Below are 23626 nucleotides of genomic sequence, written 5' to 3' on the forward strand. Positions count from 1 at the left end.
AGGGGGGGACAGCCAGAGGTGAGCCGAGCCGGGGTACCTTTGGGCGGCCGTGTTGGCGTCCACCACCCCGGCCGTGTGCATCCACGAGCGGACCGAGTTGAGCCCACCGAGCGGTTCCTCCTTCATGGTGGTCCCGCCCCGCGGTATCGTCTCCTGAATCCCGAACATTGAGGACAAATGTGCGGGAGCCTCCTGCGTGAAGAAGAGCGGAGGTGGGGGGTACAGGAAAGGGTCCACCACACCGGGCGCGCTGGTATCCTTCAGGGCGAGAAGGGGCGAGCGTCTGGCGGCACAAGTCCACAGGTCTGGTCTCCCTCTTCGGCTCCGTCCGATGTGAGCAATTCTCAAAGTGCTCTACTTAAGTTAAGACAGATATCCACACGCTCACAAACTCAATTGTTCGCTATTTTTTTTCTCTGCTATATGTGCGTGGGGGAAAAAAAGGACTTATTGGTGCTGTGGCGCTGCTCTCAAAGTGGACACATCCCCGAAGAACCGCCGTCCAAAACCTTCAGGACTTGTTGGGGGGAAAAAAAATAGAACACTCCTGTAAAAAGGTGCTGCCGCTGCTTCTTCTTCTTCTTCTTCTTCTGCTCCGGCAGCACAAGACAAACACGCACGGAAGGCTGCTCACCAGTGGAAGGTGTTCCACGTACACGCAAGAGGAGAGGAGAGGTGGAGAAGGGGGCCCCTGTTCTCGTCGCGCACGCTGGATGGGAACATGCAAAACTAAGCCCTCTTTCCCCGAGGACTGCACTCTTTCCCGGGAGCCAAAACTCTAAACCCACGGGAGAGGCGACGTCACTGGATGACGGCGCCTAAAGGGGCGGGGCTTTGCCCATACAAGGAGGCGTGACGCTTCCTGTTCCCGGCGAGGAAGCGAAGGAAGCAAAGGAAGCGAGGGAGCGCTCTTTCTCTGCTTTGCTTCGTTCCACTTTCACCACCTTTTTCTCCTCGATGTGGTGAGTTGGACTCTTTTCATCCTTTGGATAATTTTGTTGTGGCTTTAAAATCAATAAATTCTACATCAAACAAATATTCTAAATTACGCTGTGGTCAGTTTCAATCTTTAAAAAAAAACACATTAATGTCACTATTTTGCATACTTTGCCCCCTTTAAATTTGACATTTAAAATGATTGTTTAATATTAATTCAATATCTCTGTCCTGGAAAATCAGTAATAATAAGAAACATCTTAATCTTTCTTTTTTGCTTCATTAGCGGTGAAAAGGAGAGCAAGGGAGTAAGGGAAGGAGAGAAGGAGGGAAGGCAATCTATCTAGAGCTGGTGCTGAGGGTTAATAGCTGCTGCCAAACATTAAGTGAATTATAAGCTGTTGCTTTTTCACCTCTTATTGCCAAATTGCTCGCTTTAATGTCACATTTTTAAGGGACTGCAAGGCAAATATTACTTTTTTTTTGCACATTTATTAGAAGTTAACCCCTCATTACACGCACTGATGATGCTGGATTTTTTTTTCTTCTTTTTCTCTTTTTCCTAATCTGATTATCAAATTATGCAACTTGGGAGACAAATCCTCTTAGAGATCAGATACTGCGTGGAAGAAAGCAAAAAAAAAAAAAAAAAAAAAAAAGCAGCCGTCAGGTCGGTAACGATGCCGTCCTGAAAGGGACTTTTAAAGCGTATTTGACAACAAATGCAGCTGGCCCCCAGCTCGTTGTGGACATATTAGTGGGGAAATGAATGCAAATCTGTGTGCAGGAGCCATCTGGACCTGGAGAGACAGACACAGAGAGGAAAAAGGGGAGTCAGCTGAGCCCCGAATCCGCCTGATGAGAGCTCTTTTTGCTGCGTGTGTTAGTCCTGCACTCACGCAAAAGTACCAGAAACGGACTTTAGAAGTCTGGGACTTGTGGGTTGGTTGGAACATGTTGGCACTTTAAGACCACATTTGCTTTTTTTCTTTGGTGTCGGTGTCCCGGAAGCCACCGCTTGGGAAAGCGTGATGATAACCATAGAGCCGGGAACGAAACAGCAAAAGTACCGTTATCGTGCAAAACAGCGTAAAAATATTAATATAAATAATTATTTTTAATTTATTTTCTTAATAAAATTGCTAGGAAATGACTCGGAATGTAGACAAAAGTGTGATGATAACCACAGAAGCAAACAAGCGGCAAGTGTAAACAATTATTATAGTTAACGGCGCCTGTTCATAAATGCTAAGAAAAGACGGTCTTTCTTCCAAAAATCCTATGAACATATATTCATATTTGATTGTTTATTTTTAAATAAAATGTGTAGAAATTTTTCAAATCTGACAAAAAAAATGATTAGTAAAAAAGTGAAAAGTAGAATTTTGACAAAAAATAATTGGGATTATTTGAGTGACTATTTCATCAAATGTCATAATTAGCAACGTAACTAATTGAGCTGGGTGACTTAGTAAGTCAAATTAATAGATTTATGGCTTATTTAGAGGGATTCCTTACAAAGATTAATTAGTAGAAAATTGACGAAAAAATTAAATTATCATATTTTAAATCAATTTGCATTAAAATAAGAAATTTGTGTTATTTATAAACGTGTGTGTGTGTGCAAAAACAGAAAGAAAACAAAGTGTCGGCGAGTCATTTGTGACGTCACAGCAGCCTTGACCTCCACTGATACGAAATCAAACTCCGATGAGGACTTCCTGTTTGAATTCTGCTGTCCTTTTTTTTTTTTTCTTACGTGGGGCGTTTGACGGTGGGGTGTGTGTGTGTGTGTGTGTGTGGGGTGTGTGTGCGTGGGGGGGGGGGGTGAATTTACGGGGCGAGGCCCTTGATGATCTCCCTAAATTTGCATGTAAATGGCGACATCAGCCTCCACGCGTGCCAGGGGCCAGCGGGCCTCCCAGATGTCACCACAAAGTCAATCAGCCGGCCGCTGCCCAGCTGTCCATCCGCATCCTCATCCACATCCACGCACTTTTTTACGCGCACTTTCCCCGCATGCATCACCTGCATCGTTATTTTCATCAAAGGCGAAAAATCATATTTATCAGCTTCATTTTTTTTAATAAAGGGATCTTTCGTTGATGAATTATTAATTACATGCACGCCCACAGTTCCTTCCTAATTCTTAATGCCGCTAATCAGCACACGCAGAATTTTCCACTACTAAAAAAATATATTTAATTCTGTCTTTTTTTTTTTTTTTTAATAAATGATTATTTCCCGTGTTTGCTTTCACCCAAACTATATTTCCTTCTCATGTTTTAATAATGACATCCCGTGTTTCCTTTCATTGAAATATCTTTTATTCCTGCTTGTTATATTTATTTATTTCAGGGAACATTTTAACAGGATCGGTTTTGTTCATTAAAATAAAATCAATACGCATTGATTTAAAAAAAAAAAAAACACCCACACACAATTTGAACCAGAGGGGGAAATAATTAGAATAAGACATACAATGATAATTTATCGGTTATTATTAGTTTTGCAGGTTGTGGTAATAATATGTATTATTTCTTTCTTTAAAAAAAAAAAAAAAAAAAAAAAAAAAAACACAGCCAGGAGTGATGGGATCGATGCGTGTGGAGTTGCTGATAGATGGACAGCGCCCCTCTTTGGTAGCATTCATTGTAGACACCCACTTCCCTTCTTTTCCCTTCCATTCCCTTCCCATCCATTCCCTATATCCTTCTCCATGCAGCCACTATTCCGCTTTTAATGCCCCTTTTCTCCTGCTTCAGTTTTGTTGGAATCCATTGTGGGAAGAGATTTCATGGAATTCTTTCATTGTGTGGCAAAAGAAGGCCGGCACAAGCATGAGGGAATAATATTAATAATAATCATGATAGAAATAATAATAATAATTATTATAATAATGGTATAAAATGGAGTGTGTGGCACCGACTTCACATTCAGTGACCAACTTAATTGTGTGCACTGGTGAGTTGTGTCAAGGGCATCAGCCGTGTGTGTGTGTGTGTGTGTGTGTGTGCGCCATTTGCATTTCCATTCTGCTGTGGAAATGATGAGAGACTTTTTTTTTTTTTTTTTTCCTCCACGCATGCTTTCGAGCCTTGCGGCACAGTCTGTGGGCGAATTACATTTAAAGAAGGCGAGAGAAATTAAATAAGAAACCGAGACCACTTCAGGGCTATTAACATCTAAAATATCCCCTGGAAATTTCCACCCAAATGCACCAGTAAAAAAAAAAAAAAAAAGGAAATACCTGGGGTGCCATCAGTCTCATGCACAGCCTTCAATCGTGGAAGTGTCCATCACTGTTTTGTGGACCTATCTGCCATCATTTAAATAAAAGTCGACGTCAGAAGAGGAGAAGGGAATGTGATTATTCAGCCATAAGTGGGAACATATTAAGTGGACATATTGAAGGGAAAATGAAGACTTTGAAAGGTCAATTTTACTAAATCTCATCAGTGGATGTGCTCACGTGTTGCGTGTGCAAATAAAGCATGCACGCACACTCACCTTAAAAGGTTATCACTTTTGCAAAGCGACCCAAATTTGACGTGGGGGGAGGGGGGAGGTGGGGGGGGGGGGGGGGTGAGGAAATGGAACCATCAGCAAAAAAAACCCCACGAGACTTCCACTCACTGAGCATCTCCATGCAGAAGTCACTCCAATTTGGCTTTTTCTGTCTTCATTTCACCACAGGAGGGGGGGCCTGCCGACACACACAGGAAAAGTGTGATGATAACCATAGAAACAAACGACATGTGTATACTGTATACTTACACTCATCCTTATTGGCTATCAATAATGAAAACGTAATACAGGAAGTGCAAAAGTGACATTTGCAGGTTCCTTGGTAGGATGGATCTGATAATTGACATGTGTCTGTCCTGGCTGCTCAGTACAATATGGCTATCACAACAATTTGTAGTTAAACTCCAATTGTAGCGTTTATTTGGGGCCTGCATGCAAGGCAATTGTAGCACATACATATTATATTTATTTCTATTTTTTCATTATTATTATTATTATTATTATATATGGAATCTAACTAATCATTTTTATAACTTTATTACATACAAGTATGATTAATATGTGGCCGTTTTCTTCACGATGAATTCAGGATGGTGTGTGGAACCCACCCGCCTTACATCGCTGAACGTGTCTCGAAGAACGGTGTTTCCGCTCTGTGTAACCATGGCGACATCTGTTACTAGGTAAAAAAATCAAGGTCACGAACCAGCCATTAGCTTCTACGTAGCGCTACAAACAAAACAATCCGGTCGTCCACTGAAAACCGCAGTTCAATGCCAACAAAAGTTTAGGTTCCACAGCCCTTAACGGCCCAAAAAACATTTGTACCCGCACTCTCGTGACCTGATGGCAAAGGCAAAAAGCTTTCTGTCTTGGGTGGTGGCTACATTTGAATTTGGTAAAACACCCAAAGGGCAATAGAACAAGAAAGTCAGAGTCGGGGAAATGTCACGGGTGCTAAAATGCTAACTTGACAGCCCAACCTTAGCAGCGATAGGAGGGATCTGGGCTGCTTTCTCCTTGTGCGGGGGCGTCAAACGGCTCCCGAATGACGGCTTTTTTTTGGTGTTGTTTTACCCCTCACAACGCCCCCCCCTCACAGGGGACTTCTTCCAGGAGAGGAGCATCACTCCCGTGGGCCATTCTGCTCGTTCCGCTGATCTAAATCCAACTGAGAACCGTTTGGGGAAGGACGGCAAGGGATGTTTACAAAAACGGACATCAGTTCCAGACCGTGGATGCCCTTTGGAGACTCTTGGAAAACCCATCTCTGTAGTCATCAGGAAGACCGGTGGCGATACCAACTACTTCTTACACACATTTATTTCTGGTTGGGGGGGGGGGGGGTCAGTTAAATTTTTGCCTCTTGAAGCACAACTTGGAACCTACTTCAGCTGCAACGATGCAATATCCAGAGTCTTCCACATAACCCTAACCCTAACCCCCCCAACCATAACCATAACCATAACCCTAACCCTAATCCCCCCAAACCCTAACCCCCTAACCCTAACCCCTAATCCTAACCCCCTAACCCTAACCCTAACCCTACCCTAACCCCCTTACCTCTAACCCCTAATACCTAATCCCTAACCCCCTAACCCTAACCCCCTTACCTCTAACCCCTAATCCCTAACCCTACCCCTAACCCTAACCCCACTCTAACCCTAACCCCCTTACCTCTAACCCCTAATCCCTAACCCTAATCCCTAACCCTAATCCCTAACCCTAACATTCATACCGTATACAAGGAGATACATGATTGATACATAGAATGCTAGCTAACTGGTCCCAGCTAGAGTGGCTGTTGTTCAATTTCACTTCCTTCCTCCGAGCTTTTAGCTCGACGGCTAGCGCCCATTTTGTAGATTGAGCGCATTCCAAAAACCCTAAACAGGCGGTTCGGGTTTACATTTAACCGGGATTCTCCCAAAAGTCAAATCGGTGGTAGGTAAGAGTGTATACACAGAGTACCTAGCATGCTAGCTGCTAGCATTTGGACATTATTGGACATATTGCATTGCCACTTAGCACTTGGGTCAAGCTAGAGATGTCCAAGCATGTTTTGTCAAAAGGCTGGGATTGAATGAGTTCCATCACTTGTTGCCAGTTTAACCTGGAAAGAAATGGATTCTATTTCACGCCGACTTCTTCTGAAAGTACGATTTTCTATCCTACGTGATACAAAACCATTCACAACAACAACGCGGTGCTAATGAACACACCTCCTGCCGTTATTTTTCCCGATATCAGCAATGCGGTGTGACTTCCAGCACGTCCACGTGTGTTACTATTAGCAGAAATGTTAATTATGATGTCACCGTGCACAAGCCAGAGTCAAGGTGAAAAGCTGCACGCTAAAAATAATCCGGCGGCACAATGATCCTGCAGAGGAGTGTTACCGGCGAGGGACTCGGCAGCGCAGAGGCGGAAAAGCAGGAAAAGCGGCAAGTGCATGAATCGGGAGTGCAAAGCCACCATCCTTATTTTTTGTCACGCTGCAAAATTGTATAACGCTTGCTCTTTGTTCCAGAAGCCACATGAAGATCCTCCATGCACACACACACACACACACACAAACACACTGACAAAGTGATGGTCTTTATAAAAAAAATAAAAAAAATAAAAAAATAAAAAAAAACAACGCCCTGGTCCTGGCTTGGCCTACTTTCCACGGCGGCGCCGGGAAGAGCAGCAGCACTCCGGGAGGAGGGGAGGATGTTCATGCAGGAGTGATGCACGTAAACATTGTCAACCTTTCTCCTGCTGTGCGTCTTCTATTCTAAAAAAAAAAAAAAAAAAAAATGCTCCAAAGTCGAGGATTTTAGCAGCATTACGACGCACCGTGCACGCCATCTGCTAGCGGGCCTGTTGATCGATAGCACTACAGGTCTGCCAGTCTTTTAACGCAAAGCGAGGCGGCTTCTCGGGTTACACATACGCCGGGGTCGCACGACGGCGTGGGATGAGCCGGGGGGGGGGGGGGGTGGGGAGGAAGTAACCGCTCCCAACTTTTTGGCTCGACAGACTTTGGCGAAAAGCGCTTGATAATCTGGGGCTTGGTGTACACCGCCTAACCAAATGTCGACATCTGTGAGGGCGTGCGTGAGGGAAAGCTCCTCGGGAGGAAGAGGGGATCATCATCTTAGCTCCCCTCACCTTCAAGCGCGCCCGCCGGGCTTTAAAAGGCAGATGAAGAAATCCTTGCGTAAACACGCCAAGTCGGAATTTCACCGGATGTGCGACATCGAGGCAAAGGGCGACCTGGCGGATGGCTAATGGATGTAAACATTCATGTATCCACACACACACACACATAAAGTGTACGCTCCAGCATCAGGTGACGAAGACTCGTTCACGCCGACGTGTAAAGCGAGTCTGAGAAAAAGTTCAAGCATCTGTTCCGCCGTGTAGTCTTTGTGGGGGAAATGAAATATTGAACCGATTGAGTGCACCATGAATGTTTCACTCGCACGCCAATGCCGATTATACGGGAGGAGTCGTCACAGCGGCACTTTGACGACGACGACGACGACACCCACCGCGTCTTGTTGCCTTTAAGTGCGCCAGATTAGCGCGTCGCAAACGCTTTGCTTCAGTTTAGCGCCGACTTGTTCCTGTAAGAACGACGACAGCACGTAAGAGAGAGCGTCGGCGGTCATTTTGGCGTGGCGGCGTGGCATTTCCTGCGTAATGGCGTTGTTTTCACATAAAAGACTAATTAGGAACATTTCTTAGAAAAAGTTTGTTGTGGGCGGCACGGTGGTTGAGTGGTTAGCGCGCAGACCTCACAGCTAGGAGACCAGGGTTAAATTCCACCCTCGGCCATCTCTGTGTGGAGTTTGCATGTTTTCCCCCGTGGGTTTTCTCCGGGTACTCCGGTTTCCTCCCACATTCCAAAAACATGCTAGGTTAATTAGCATGACTCCAAATTGTCCATAGGTATGAATGCGAGTGTGAATGGTTGTTTGTCTATGTTCCCTGTGATTGGCTGATTAATGTTATTTATTTCCTACATAAATGGTTGTTGGTTACTTGGTAAAAAAAAACGAAAAAAAAACAGATGTTTGGGTTTGTGGTTTCCACGTCAACAAAATCGCAGATTTACTGATTGACTGTTGAATTTATTGTTAAAACTCGGAATGTGACATAACGAAATATCGCAGTGGGAAAAAGGAAGGTTCGAATGGGGGAAGTATTTTCTCGACGGACCACTCAATCCTGGCGGAATCTCCTCACAAACACCAACTCTGCGTCTCTTGCGTGAATAGTTAGCCTAGCTTAGCCTAGCTTAGCACAGCACGCTAGTGCAGCTAGTGTGCGTGTTTACGCCGTGTTGTGTTCAGGGTTAAAAAAAAAAAAAAAACACCAGAGGCCCGTTGATTCCCAGCTCGCCTTAACAGTCAAGATACATTCTCAGGACATTTCCAGCTTTCAAAATAAGAGCACTGCTGGCCAAATATTGTCTCATTGTGTCAACAAAATAAGGGCGTCATAAAAATGTTGTACATTAATAACGCGATTGGAATTGCATGGTTGACTACATCGTCCTTAATCACAAGATTTGAGACAGTTTGTTGACGATTTCATATCTACGTATGTTTATTATCTATGTTATTAATGGACGTTTTATTCAACAAACAAAAATAATTCAATTTGGGGAAAAAAAACGGATTTGACAGCGCCCTTCTTAGATTATTTAGTATGATTTATTAGAGAAAATCACTACTTTGTTGGTTTCTTACCAAAATTCACTTAGTATTCACTTGGGGTACTTAGTATGATTTCATGCAAAAGATAAGAAAAACTCATTTGTGGGATACTTTGATTAGAATTTCTTACATAATGCAAGTGTTGGAACATTGACTGATGTGTGGTTTTAGTTATTAGGATTCCTCAGAAAAAGTAATTTGTACACAACTGATTCCTTAGTGGGTTACTCGTTAGGATTTCTGACAAAAAAGTACTAACTGGTAGAAATAGATTTGTGGGTCATTCAGCAGGATTTTTACAAACATGAGTGAAAAACCGACTAACTTGTGCCAGACTTTGTATGATTTCCTAGAAAAAAGATATTAGAGGACAACAGATTCATTCATGGGTTTTTTTGTAGGATTTCTTACAGAAAGTCAGTGGTAAAAACTCATTTATGGGATACTTTGATTAGGATTTCTTACATGATGCAAGTGTTGGAACATTGACTGATGTGTGGTTTAGTTAGTAGGATTCCTCAGAAAAAGTAATTCGTACACAACTGATTCCTTAGTGGGTTACTCGTTAGGATTTCTGACAAAAAAGGTACTAACTGGTAGAAAGAAAACTGCCTGATCCGTGGGTCATTTAGCAGGATTTCTTACAAACGTGAGTGAAAAACCGACTAACTTGTGCCAGACTTTGTATGATTTCCTTAAAAAAAAGATATTAGAGGACAACAGATTCATTCATGGGTTTTTTTGTAGGATTTCTTCAGTGGTAAAAACTAATTTGTGGGATACTTTGTATTGCAAAAACCTGATTGATTGATGGCCCATTTAGTGGCTTTTCTTACAAAAACCCACTGGTGTAAAATGACAGCATTTGGCTGTTATTTTTGTTATTTCTAAACCACTACTCTGATGTCTTAGTAAGGGGAGTGACTGATTCATTTGCATGATTTTGTAGCAAAATCCAACAGGTAGAACCTCCCTAATTTGTGGTTCGGCTCGTGTGATTTGTCATGAGTACACGGGACACGAATGTGTGTGTTACTTGGTGGGGTTTATTACCAAACCTAATTAGTCGAAAACTGATTCATTTGCGTGCTACTCCATGTGGTTTCTTACTGTAAGTAATTAGCGCACAACTGACTCATTTGTGGCTCATTTAGTATAGCGCTGAAGTTCATTTGCGGGTTATTGGGGGGAAAAAATGTGTTTTTATGTGGAATGAATGCGGCGAAAGCGGCTATCTGCTTTTCAAAAAAGTCCAATTCCGACAGTGTCATGCTAATTTTTCCCGGGAAACTGTAGGCGAGGCTGGAGTATTTAAAGCATGTTTTACTAGATAGCGATCGCTTCTACTCGAACCGTTTTGTCTTTTGGGTGCAACGGAAAAAGGTAAAAGGTGAACATTAGGCTCTCATCACAGAGATGCTAAAATGGTGTCGTGAGTAGCCTTTTGTGCGGGACGCTAGGAGATTTCTGTTGCTAAAAGGGAGGGACAAAAGCCAGAAGGCGCCACGGGTATAAGGTTCCCTGCAGCGACAATGCCCAAAGTTTCAGCTTGCAGCGTTTGGGTGTAACTTTAACTGGAATAGTGCGGATCAAAGCCCGGGAATAACAAAGTGGGTGGAAATGCTGCAGGAAGAAGAGTCCGCGTCCGCGTCCGAGTCTGCGCTCTTTGTGAAGGACGCTTCAGACCCGATCCAGGCCCGCCGATGCGGGCTAATTACCGCTGACACCGAGGTTGGGCAAAGGCCAGTCGGCTTCCACGTTCAATTTCTCCGCCTTGCTGATTAATTCACATCCAACATGAACACAGTCAATTTTGTATCACATTTGAAACATTCATTCCCCTCTGCTGTCTTTTTTTTTTTTTTTTCCAAAGCAGGCGGTAGAATTATTCAGAGGCGCTTCTTCAAATGAGGAACACGGCCTTGGAAATGTGCGAGGGCTTACGGCGAGCCATCAGGTGAGCGTGTGTACAATGCCGACGTGTAACCTTTACACCGCGCTTGAACCCCGCACATACAAGTGTTATGAAAGGTCCCCGTGGCGCTGCGCTCCTCTGACATGGATTTGAAGACTTGCCACTTTATTAGCTGCTAAGCTCCCCCAATACCTGTTCCATACTGAATGTGTGTGTGTGTGTGGAAGGGGGGGGGCTACGTTATGAGCAGGGATTCTCATTGTCTGCTGGCGTTATTAGAAGGAAGGGCGTGCGGCGCCCCCTCCCCAACCTGCCAAACCACCACCCCGGGAGAATAGGCTTGACTGTTTGAAGGCGAGCTACAAGTGCAATTTAACCCATCTTATTTACAATGTGATCGCTTTACAAGGACATGCTTTCTGCACAAGGATCCGCCTCTAATATTTCTCCTCAGTGTGATTCATTGATTTTTTTTTTTTCCTTTTTCTTGAGAATACTGGATATACGCAGACATGTCCAACTAAGCCTGTAAGGAAAAGAAACAAGAAAAAAAAAAGTCAACTTGAAGAAAGCAATGCACTTTCAGCTAAGTCAAGGCAGTTCAATTTAATTGAGAGGGGGGGGGGGGGTCATGATGGGCTGTTGCATGATACTTTTAACACCAATCACTTTGTGGCCTTCACTTCATCACATCCTGCCAGAGCAGAACTCAGGCTTGAATAATCACCATAATAATGATAATAATAAGTGCCATAGTGCCATCTAGTGTTCACTGACTAGAAGGGTCTGAAGAGAAACTTGTGAAGACTATAACAAATAATTAAAAATGCAATGAAATCTCCAATTTTTGCAAACTTTTCCCCCCAAAAATGTTCCATAACAAATAAAAAAGAAAAGCCCCCACAAGGCGGGTTTTAAAAGTGTGTGTCAGGTGTAAAAATAAGCTAGCAGGGGTTCCATGAAGGCATCATGAACATCTGATTGTGTTATCCGGGTTAAATATACAGTTGGCGCTCTGTACATCACAGTTCCAACATCGTTCCCTCGCTCAATCACCTTTTTCCAAGTGATTCCTTGATGAATCAACTATCCCAGTTTTGTAGTTGACCATGATTATTATCATCTGTTATTCATCCCAAAATATTGACAGATAATTGTAGTATTCCAATGGCTAGGTGTCCGGCATGATAGTGTCCTATTCCGTGGAGAAGTGGTAGGTTTTTGACTTCCTCCTCACCCCCGTTTGAAACCCTTTCTTAAGTTCACAACAAATAAATTGGAGGCTAACTAGTTAGCGCAGTAACTTGCTATATGCTACGAGCAGAAGCCCTTTTTTATCCCTGCAGTTATCCCGTCGCCTATACTAGCTATTCCATGTTGTGCAATTTGGTGGAAACAAATAACAATAAAAGCTTAAAGGTGACTATAGGGCTGTTATTTCATGTCTAGAAGGCTCTACTACTATTTCTAACCGAGGGAGGACAATTGCCATAAAACAAACAATATCTTGTTCATGGTCGTGAAAGCTAAATTCACAGCAGTAATGACTGCCAACTAGCATGAAGTCAGGCATGGCGTGTGTCACATGATAGAGTGGAAAAATGTTCTCCCATTCCATGTGGAAGTGGTACATTCCTTTTGTCCCATCAGTTACCTTTCCGTTTATTAAATGAACTACAAATGAGCCTATTTCACACACAGTTGCCAATGGTGATTAATCATGATTAATTCATTAAAAAAATGTTCTCTCAGTCAATGTGGAAGTGGTACATTTTTAGCCTTTTGTCCTATCAGTTACCTTTCTGTTTATTAAATACACTACAAATGGGTCTATTTCACACAGTTGCCAATGGTGATTAATCATGATTAATTCATTTTAAAAAATATTCTCCAATTCCATGTGGAAGTGGTACATTTTTAGCCTTTTGTCCTAGCAGTTACCATTCTGTTTATCAAATACACAGTTGCCAGTGGTGATTAATCATGATTAATTCATTTTAAAACCATGACTGGTGCCACATTTACCTAACGTAACAGCTGGGGGATACCTTGTCATGGTCACAGGAGGACGGAGGATCCAACCAGCAACCTTCGGGTTGGGAGTAACGACCACTCCACCACCCGAGCCGTTATGAACTTAAGCGTAAAAAGAAGTTACGCCAACGAATGGAGGACGCCAGGAAAGAAAGACAAAATCCTGTGTGCACTGACATGATGTTAAAACAATTGGACACCCGAGAGCATGGGTGTCCAAAGTGCGGCTCGAGGGGCCTTTGCCACCTAGCGGATGTTTTTTTATTAGTTTGCAGCACATAATAAAAAGAGATAAGAGGATGTAACTGTGTAATATTAATAACATTATAACAACATTTCATAATATTATAAGGACAACAAATGTCATTTTAGTACCATGAGGTAGAAGTGTCGGAATATTATTAGACAACAAACGTGTAATTTTTGTATTGCGGAGAAAGTCAGAATATTATGGCAATAAAGTTAAGACGAGATGAACATTTAGTAGACGAAAAAAACAGAAGCAGTTTTGGTATTTGAAGTATATGAAGTATATGAAAACATAATCTTACAACTAAATAAAAAATAAAAAAGAGCCATGAGTGAAGTTGGTACTTGCACGTTTTTTACATAATATGACAAACAACTTCTTAGCATATCTTTACAAAATATCAACCCTTTCATTTTACAGTATGTCTGGAAGTGGCTGAACAAGCCCGAAAAAGCCAAAGAAAAAGCTCATCCTTTCATGCTAGCTAAAGACGTTTAACCCACACCACACACGAAAAAGAGAAAGAAAAAACGACTCACAGGAGGGGAAACAGGAAACAGAGGCGTGTCCTCCGCCGTGTCGGACCTGCGGCGAGCCTGCGCTGCCGAGGAGACGGCATGCAAATGATGTGGAAAGGCCTCATCGTGGATGCTCGCTCATCGCCGGGCCCTCCTGGCTTTTAGGATGCTATCGAGACGCAAACACAAGTCAAATAATGCCAAAGCAAAACACAAAAACAAGAGTGTTGAATAATTAATTGTGTTTGCCTTTGCTGCTGTGTGTGTGTGTGTGTGTGTTTGGGGGGGGGGGGGGGGGGGGGGTCTGGACAAAGCAGCTTTATGCCCCTGAGCACAGCAACGGTTAGTTTTAAAAACTGTCTGATGGACCAAACAAGGGGAGGTGTGTGTGTGTGTGTGTGTGTGTGTGTAGTCAAACTGCAACAATAATGTTAGGTTTGAAAGAATAAGATATGAACGCGTGAGGAGAATGAATGGTGGTCCAACAAACATCAACAATAGGTGTTGTGTTCTGTGTGTAAGATGCTTTTAAAAAAAAAAAACAAAAAAAAAAACAGAGTAAAAAGTCAATACACCTTCATTTTGTCTGCACTGGTAATGAGCCGTATTTTCCGAGGAAAATGGCGTCTTCTCCGGAGGCGGCGTGTCTGCCGAATGTGGCCCTGATCCTGGATGAAACAGAAGGCTCACCAATCAATCTCTCCAGGTTGCCCACAGCCAGAGAAAGCAGCTGCACCACATGTTTGCCTAGCGCCATAGCGACAAGTTAACATACGGCCCAGCACAGGAAGCGTCCACAAGCAGCCTCTAGCTGTCTTATAATGAATTCCCGCCGGGATCGGGAACTATCAGAGGCAGTGGTGTTACTGGAGGCTCGGAATAAAGTCAACACCTCTCCTTATACCTGATGAAGCTGCACTGCTACACACACACATATATATATATATATTTCTATATATATATATATATATACACACAAACACAGTCACAACTGAACTTGAGAAGTGGAAAAATCCAATATACACAGCAATTAAGATGCTCAGCTTATTAAATCACAAATTAGCAGTAAGTCAAGTGTTCCCGCTGAATACACACGTTCTCTATTTTAAATATGTGCACTCATTCAAGGTTACGCTTTTCTTCACACTAATGAAACGGGCCAGTATTCCCATTGTGTAATATTAAAACGATGCTCATCGCTCCTTATCCACGATAAGGTACCGCCTCGCCGTGCTAGTGACGTAAACAGGTCGTCACCTCATAGACGACGGAGAGGCCGAGGAGGCTCCTCCACTTCCGTTCCCACAGTAAACGCTACGAGGCTGCGTTCATTCCACACGCCATCCAACCCTGCTACACCTCACCTGCCTGTAAAAGAACATTCACAATATTATTGCACTGTACACACTATTTGTAAATATGCAAATATTGTTTATCTTATATTCTCCATCTTATATTCAAGTTGGCTGCTACGCCAACACGTACGTTCAGCAGCACCTCCGTTTTTGATGAAAATGTTTGCCCAAATTATGCACCGTTTCTTGTACGTTTGTGACTTTACACTGTATACTTATTTTGCATATTCTTTTAGAAAGCAGATACTTTGTCAGGCACAGTCTCATTTAAAAATCTGCCTTTAAAGTACATTTTACTGCATGCTGTGTCTGTGTAGTACATGGGTGTCCAAAGTATAGCACCACGCAGATTAAAAAAAAAATAATAACAAAAACTAGCAGTGATTTTATAAGAAGAAAGTCAAACTATTAAGATAAAAAGTAGCAATCTAATGAGAAAAAAAGTCTTAATTTTACGAGAATAATGTTATATTATGAAGACAAATCATGTAATATTAGCAGAATAAAGTTGGAATATTAAAGAATATTTTAAAGGTCATAAGATTATGAAAAACAACTAATGAATAAAGTTGTAATTTTTGGAGAATTAGGTTATGGAAAAAGTTCTAATGTCATAACAATAAATTCAAAATGTTACGGGAATAAAGTCATAATCACGAGAAGCAAGTTGAAATAGTTGGGGGATTAAATTGAATTGAAAAAAACTGAATATAAAAATATTAAGAGGAAAAAAAATCATATTCTAAAAAGAAAAAAAATCACAATGTCATGGCAATATAATTATAATATTATGACTGTAGTAGCATAAACTTGAAATATTAAAAGAAAAAGTTAAAGTCATAAAATGATAAGAAACAACAAATGAAGTTGCCATTTTTGGAAAATACTGTTTCAGAAAAAGTTAGTATATCCAAGTTATGATATTATGTGAGTAAAGCCCTGATATAGCAACTATGTATCTGACATGTACGTGTGTGTAAAGATGTAAGATAATTTTCCTCAGTTTTGCAAGTATAATCTAATAAAGAAGAAATAAAATGTAAAAAGAAGCACAGCAGCCTGTGCACATTATGTTTTATCGATATTGTGCAGTCATTTCAGGAGGTGGTTCTGACTTTATCGTCAATTTGACACCAACTTTTGCCTCCAAGAGTTCCATTTAAAACTCCAAAGTAAGCATAAAAGCAATCAACTACTGCAATATGTGATTTTAGGCATGCGTTCATACACAAAAAGTGTTAAAGGCCTCAAATATTGTTGGACAAAAGTGCATATTAGAACAAGGTGCACACATTACTGTATATGCATCATTTTTCCACTAGATGGCGACACTGACCGTGTAATATAAACACACGGGAGGCGTCATATTTAGGAGTTTTAAGTGGCTTTTTTATGTATAATCAATACATTATCATCAACATGGAGGGAAACCAATCATTTAAAATCAGTTTGAGTTTATTCGAGTTTGTCAAATATGTTTTTTTTATTTATTTAACCAAATGCGTCACCTTTAAGGAGCATTGTGTAAAAATATAACTACATAAATGAGGATTGCCGCTTCATTGTTGCTGTTATTGTCGTTTACTGGATGTTTATTGTCTAATGGTTCCCACATCAACGCGTTTTCAAGCAAAATTAGTCCAAAATATTGAACGTTAGACTTGGAAATCATACGCGTGGTGTTGCAACTCTAAGCGATCGATTGCAATAAAAGACACAAAGATACAAAAATAAAACTTACCTTAGTGATGCTGGAGCAGGATGCACGGCGCGCCGAGTGTGGCATGTGTGCATGACGTCACCGCTCCATGTACTGTGCGCCATTTTGGAAAGCGAAAAAAAAAATCACGGATAATTTCTGTGCTCTTGACAGATCCGAAGCCCGACTGTTCACATTGATTGTGGATCCTTAACCGCTTCTCCGAGTGAGCCGAGCGCGTCGTCTTGGAGGCATCGGAAGCGGTGTAGAGCAAAAGCTGCTAAATGAAGCAATGGCGGGTAAGCTACTTTTAGGCAAGAAGAGAGGAAAAGGATCCACCTCGCTAGCTGTGTGTATCTGTGTGTGTGTGTATGTGTGTGTGTGTGAATGATGGCCTGGCTAGCTAACGTGCTAGTTGTCAAAACTGTGTCACTGGCAGTTCTTTTGTTGTGCTGTCGCCAAACCGATGTAACAAAACTGCACTCTTCCCTTTTACCTTGCAGGGGTTGCAGGAGGAAATGATTTTCAGTGGTGTTTCTCTCAAGTGAAAGGAGCGATAGATGAGGATGTTGCGGAAGGTATGTTGCTAACGCTAGCTCGGCTAGGCTATAATGGAGGATAGCTAGCCGCTCCAATGATGATGCTCTTTGGGGTTCGTGCGGGTTAACTAGACCCTAACGCTGGTGTCGGCGTGGCTCAGCTATGGTGCCTGGCGGAAGTTAATTTGGGGATTTATTCGTGAAACGTCCTGGTTTTTTTTTTTAGAACAATGAGAGTAAAGTACTGTGTGCTGCTAGCTAGCCGTAAGCTACATGGTGGCTAGGCTATTAAAGGGGGAGCGACTGTGGGCGTGACGTCATTGTGCTGCGCCCATAAATTGTCAGGTGACGTCACGCTGGAGCTCATTCATTCATTCATTTATTCAATCCATACAAATACAATAATGCACACTGCATCTAATGATAGCAAACACTACAGCTATTGTTGGAATATATTTACTTATGAAGATACTAGAGCTTAATTTACATTTACTGCAAAATATTGGCTAAGTATCATGGCTCTTGGCTATGTTGTGCAGTTTTACACAACTACAACTTCTATTTAATTGGTATAATAAATGCAAATTACATTTAAAATAGTGTTGGTTTGGCAATGGGGAAGATAGTACAGTTGCACTAGCATTTATAAAAAAAAATCTGGGATTAAAAGTATGGTACAATTTTAGTACATTAAATACAAATTAAATTTTAAATAAATGTTTAATTTATGTTTACCAGGGATGGGTATTTCATTACATTTCCTTGATCGACAATGAGTAGTCAAATAATACAATTTTATTTGTATTTTACATTTTTCTTTTTATGAAACAATGTATTAAAATAAGCCGACCCCAACACCTGTGGTTATAAGGAATTTATCTGTCATGCAATACAGATATTTTTAAACCGCATCACGGATTTGTTGTTTCTATTTTTAGCTGACATAATCTCCACAGTTGAATTCAACTATTCTGGAGAGCTGCTTGCTACAGGAGACAAAGGGGGCAGAGTAGTGATATTTCAGCATGAACAGGAGGTAATTATGCATTGCCGTCACGCCGTGTTGTGAAATCACTGATGTTTAATTGTGTCTTTTCCTTTCCCCCCCACCCACAGTCTAAAAATCGTCCACACCTGCGTGGGGAGTACAACGTTTATAGCACTTTTCAGAGTCACGAGCCTGAATTTGACTATTTGAAAAGTTTAGAAATTGAGGAAAAAATCAATAAAATTAGATGGCTACCCCAACAAAATGCTGCTCACTTTCTACTTTCGACAAACGGTAAGCTGTGACTTGTTTTCTCTCATTTTACCTGACATCATAGTACTTAAAATGACCTTTTTTTGCTGTCCTTGCAGATAAAACTATCAAATTGTGGAAAATAAGTGAACGAGATAAACGAGCGGAAGGTTACAACCTGAAATATGAAGACGGACGCCTTTTAGACCCTTTTAGAATCACCTCTTTACGGGTACGTCCTCGCTCTCTCTCTCACACGGCACCTCTCGCCACCCGTGACCCTGCCGTAATCAACTGTGCGTGTGGGTGCCTTGCAGGTACCAGTACTGATGCCAATGGATCTCATGGTAGAAGCCAGCCCGCGGAGGATCTTTGCAAATGCGCACACCTATCACATTAATTCCATTTCTGTAAATAGTGACCACGAAACGTACCTCTCTGCAGATGACCTAAGAATAAATCTATGGCACTTGGAAATCACAGACAGAAGTTTTAGTATCCTTTTATATCAATCTGTGCAAAATTAGCCTGATGCTACATGCTACCGGTTGCTGCCTTTAACCCCCGCCCCCCTCCCAGATATTGTAGACATCAAGCCCGCCAACATGGAGGAACTGACCGAAGTGATCACGGCTGCGGAGTGCCATCCTCACCAATGCAATGTATTTGTGTACAGCAGTAGCAAAGGCACCATTCGCCTGTGTGACATGCGGGCGGCGGCGCTCTGCGACAGGCACTCAAAGTGTGAGTATAGCGGTCTGCCTTCACGTGAGGGGGAAAAAAAAAAAATCCACATTTTTCTTATCTACTTCCTGGTCTCTCCTTCAGTCTTCGAGGAGCCCGAAGACCCGAGCAGCCGCTCCTTCTTCTCCGAGATCATCTCGTCCATCTCAGACGTGAAGTTCAGTCACAGCGGGCGCTACATGATGACACGTGACTACCTCTCTGTCAAAGTATGGGACCTCAATATGGAGAACAGACCGGTGGAGACGTATCAGGTGAGTACTTGTTTACTTGCTGACAATAATAATAATCATTTATTGCGGTTAATTGGTTCCAGATATGACAGAAATAAATGAATTTCTGCCATGTAGAACTCCTTATATATCAAATATGTTCATAGTTAGAGCGTAGAATGTGTGTTTTTAACATTATTCCAGCCTTCTCTAGACACCTCTACACTTATTCACCGATGTAGACAAATAAGACTGTGGACAGGAAGTGACGTTTGTTATTGTGTCTGTTTTGAAATCATTCAAAACGATGATGGTGGCACTATTAGCATGAGATAGCATGGGTTTCACGGAGCCTGGTGATATCATAATATGTAAATTAAATGAGTGAATTTAGTCCCATCACAAACTTGGGGTCATACGAATGATTTTTCTCATTTGCTAACCATTTTCAAGCTACAACCTTTTCAAAACGGTAACATCAACACTGAATATTTTCTTTCCAAAACTCAGGCGCCTAAAGGGTTAACCCCCTTAAAGGGGACCTGCACTTTTTTTTTTGATTTGCAAACTACCGGTTTGCGCTCTAATCAGCAAATGAACTGCAAAAATGTCTGTGATCCTTAAATTGGCCTCTTAGCATGACTGCCAATTCCACCCCCTTACCCCCCCACCCCTTAAAGCCGAGGGCCCAAGGCACAGAAACCACTCCAAAATGGGAGGCCACTTCATTCTCATGGCAGAGATCATGAAGCCGGTCATAAGAAATGTTTCCTACCATATAGTGATGTTGCATACATTTCTACATGATATCAACACTTTAATATTTATTGCCATATAACTCTTATACGTACATGACAGCCTACAAGCAGCACTGGAAGAACACGCGTGCTGTCCGCATCCTTTATTTAGCTGCTTCCTGAGCATCCATCTTGGATGCCGACATCCCACCGTGATAATTGGTGGTGGTGGTGGGCTACGGTGGCTGTAATTCACAGCAAACACGTGCTGCGTTACATGAGCGATTGGCGTCACGGCACACTTCACTAATGCAGCGGGCTAGTTATAACTAGCGACACCCAACAATTTAACCAATCCCATCTACGTCAATATGTGCTAAGCCAAGTGAGGCCTATGGCCTCTTTGCAGCCCATCCATGTTTTGTTATTGTTTTTGTTTTATTATTATAATATTTGTTGGGACCACGACATATTCTAAAAATACATTAAAAAAAAAAAGCAGCCATAAAGACCCTAAATTTTAGGGAAGAGAGAATAACCTTGCAACAATATGTAGACAAATGGCATCTTTGTAGCATAGATATGAAATATTAAAGAAAATAAATTTGTAACAAGCTTAAGGAAAGTCCAAATATTACAGGAATAATCAATCAATAATTCAATCAAAATATTTAGAGAAATACATTTACAAAGACTATTTAAGAAGAAAGTGGAAATATTTGGAAAAATATTTTTTTAAAAACAAAGCAAAAATGGGGAGAAAAAGTTGATAATACCAATAGACTTTTCTTGAAATATATTTTATTTATTATTATTTTTTTTTTTATATTTATTATTATTATTATTAAAAGTATCAAAGTTCATTGTTCTCTCTGTGGCCCTGGATGGTAAACGTTTGGACACCCGTGTGCTAATGGATGCCAATAAAACATTTCACTCTATGCTATAGGTGACAAAGCAAACTATAGTAACAATAATATATCGAATTAATAATTCATTTAATATTTGGGGCGGTGGGCACTAGAGTGACTCATCCAGCAGGCCCCACTTCCTGTCATGTTTTCATGTTTGGAAATAAAATGTCATTTCAGGTCCACGAATACCTTCGCAGCAAGCTGTGCTCTCTGTATGAAAACGACTGCATCTTTGACAAGTTCGAGTGCTGCTGGAACGGCAGCGACAGGTGTGTGCCCCGCCCCCACCCCGGCGTCGGCGTCGACCACACTTTCCACATCATCAAACCTCCCCTACCCCCTCTCTCTTTCTGTCCAGCGCCATCATGACGGGCTCCTACAACAACTTCTTCCGAATGTTCGACCGCAACACCCGGCGGGACATCACGCTGGAGGCGTCCCGGGAGAGCAGCAAGCCGCGGGCCACCCTCAAGCCGCGCAAAGTGTCGACGGGCGGCAAACGGAAGAAGGACGAGATCAGCGTGGACAGCCTGGACTTCAACAAGAAGATCCTGCACACGGCCTGGCACCCCAAAGATAACGTGATCGCCGTGGCCGCCACCAACAACTTGTACATCTTCCAGGACAAGATCAACTAGAAGACGAGGGCTTTCAGCGTACCCGTGTAGTTCAGCCTACTACTCGTCTTATCCGTGTAAGAAGAAGCAGCCTCGTCGTCCTCCTGGTGAAGATTTCTGAAAGCACGCGTCAACTTTTTTTTTGGTTCTTTTTTTTTTTTTGCCGCCGGAGGCCGACCCATAGGTCTGTTTTTATTTTCAGTCTCAGCTTAGGTTGTTTTTGCCGTTTGGCATCAGGGCAATCATCGGCCCCTTACCCCCCTCCACCCGCCCCCCCTCGCCCCCTGACCCAGAAAGCCCTATCTGGGTCTAATTGACGGAACGGTGCTCCCCGGAGGTGAAAACTCTTGTGTTTGTGTTGACATTTTTAGCCTTCATTTCGCCATCCAAAAAAGGCAAGAAGTAGTCTTGGACGTCCTGTCGCAAGTTGTAACACCATTTGAAAAGTTTCCGGGCTCCCTCTGAAGAGCTGATTAACGGCCAAAAAAGCCAAAACTGTAACATTCCTCCCCCCCTCTCCCCGTGGCCGCCGCCGCCACCGCCGCCGCCCCTCGTTGGCCGTGTATCCAGGCCAAAACCGCTGGTGGTGCAGGAAGAGGAGGAGGCAGCGATTCTGGAGAGCGGACTCGTTTTCTTTTCTTCCCTCCTCGTACTTACTTTACCAAACCACCCCCTTACCCCCCCACCTCCCCTTCCATCAATACAGTGACCTAATTTCACTGACTGTATCTACTCAAGTACACCTTGTCATCCACATAATAAAAGAAACTAAAACGACAGATGTGTTTTTAACTTTAGAAGTATGTATTGAAACATGCTTTACTGCTTTGCATGTTTTGATGTTGTAGAGAGGTGGAACATGTCCAGTCACACCACTGTCTTTTTTTTTATTATTTTTTTTTTGATCAAATCTCAAGCAAACATGTTTATTCAACTACTATACGGGGCTACCAGTTCCATAAGCACTGTTGGACACGACTAATAACGTGTGTGTGTGTATGAGCGAGAAAGTGTATGCGTGTGCATCAGGACCATTGGATCCTTTTTTTTTTTTTTTTTAATTTGAAGAACACGGACTGGTAAAGCACACAAACGCAAGACGGACAAAGGGAATCTGCAGCCTTAATTCCTTCTTCTATGAGTGACAGCTACAAGTTAGGTTCCCCCCCCTAACCTCATGTGCATTATTTGTAAATCCTATTCTGGTGATGTCCTCATGTACCGCTGCTACATGTAGCCGTCTATCAATACACATGGCGGAATATTACACACACACACACACACACACTGGAGATGATCATCTAATGGACCGATAGGACACACGGAGACAGGCCTCGTCCGTGTGTCCTTACGCGCCACATTGGGGAAGCACGCGTGAAAGAAAGCAGACATGAAGGTTAACTACCACACATTCTAACACGTCATGCATTGTCTTATGTCCATTGATTCCTAACATGGTGGCAATGTATTCACTTTATTATTTTTGACCAAAGTTCAATAAAATTTCAATTGTGTTCATCCGCATTGCCCTGCTTTTGTTTTTTTTTTTTTTTTTTTTTATCACGTATCGTTACGGCGGTAAAAAAGAAGCTTGGCGATTTGATCCTCGCTTCCTCCATCCCATCACTGCCGCCCCCTGGTTTATGTTTGGTGGCCGGAGAGGCAGCCATGTTTCCATC

General features: G+C 42.3%; 2 protein-coding genes and 1 long non-coding RNA gene across 8 annotated transcripts in view; 1 reads left to right on the plus strand and 2 right to left on the minus strand.

The window, feature by feature from the left end:
• ebf3b (EBF transcription factor 3b) overlaps window positions 1-776 on the minus strand; it is a 118059-nt gene extending 117283 nt beyond the window's left edge. For 5 of the 6 annotated variants that reach the window (XM_058058101.1, XM_058058103.1, XM_058058104.1 and 2 more), the window contains exon 1: window positions 38-776. In XM_058058101.1, coding sequence (XP_057914084.1) covers window positions 38-168 — 131 coding nt within the window. In that variant the 5' untranslated portion in view covers window positions 169-776. The remainder of the gene's footprint in view (window positions 1-37) is intronic. The other variant, XM_058058105.1, reaches the window with a different exon arrangement.
• Window positions 777-1594: 818 nt separating this feature from the next.
• On the minus strand, window positions 1595-17827 carry LOC131107796 (uncharacterized). The gene is made up of 7 exons (XR_009120336.1): window positions 16987-17827; window positions 15148-15258; window positions 14466-14558; window positions 13912-14059; window positions 4573-4642; window positions 4187-4255; window positions 1595-1736 (listed from the first exon to the last, which is right to left on the minus strand). It is a non-coding gene; the product is annotated as an uncharacterized LOC131107796 (long non-coding RNA).
• On the plus strand, window positions 17047-23447 carry ppp2r2d (protein phosphatase 2, regulatory subunit B, delta). Its single transcript, XM_058058107.1, has 10 exons — window positions 17047-17243; window positions 17448-17522; window positions 18422-18519; window positions 18600-18765; window positions 18843-18955; window positions 19041-19218; window positions 19303-19467; window positions 19552-19721; window positions 21508-21599; window positions 21689-23447. Exons 1-10 carry the CDS (start codon window positions 17237-17239, stop codon window positions 21966-21968), a joined length of 1344 nt encoding a protein of 447 aa, XP_057914090.1. The 5' UTR covers window positions 17047-17236; the 3' UTR covers window positions 21969-23447.
• Window positions 23448-23626: the final 179 nt, after the last annotated feature.

Source organism: Doryrhamphus excisus, chromosome 20, assembly GCF_030265055.1.
Source record: "Doryrhamphus excisus isolate RoL2022-K1 chromosome 20, RoL_Dexc_1.0, whole genome shotgun sequence".
NCBI lineage: Eukaryota > Metazoa > Chordata > Actinopteri > Syngnathiformes > Syngnathidae > Doryrhamphus > Doryrhamphus excisus.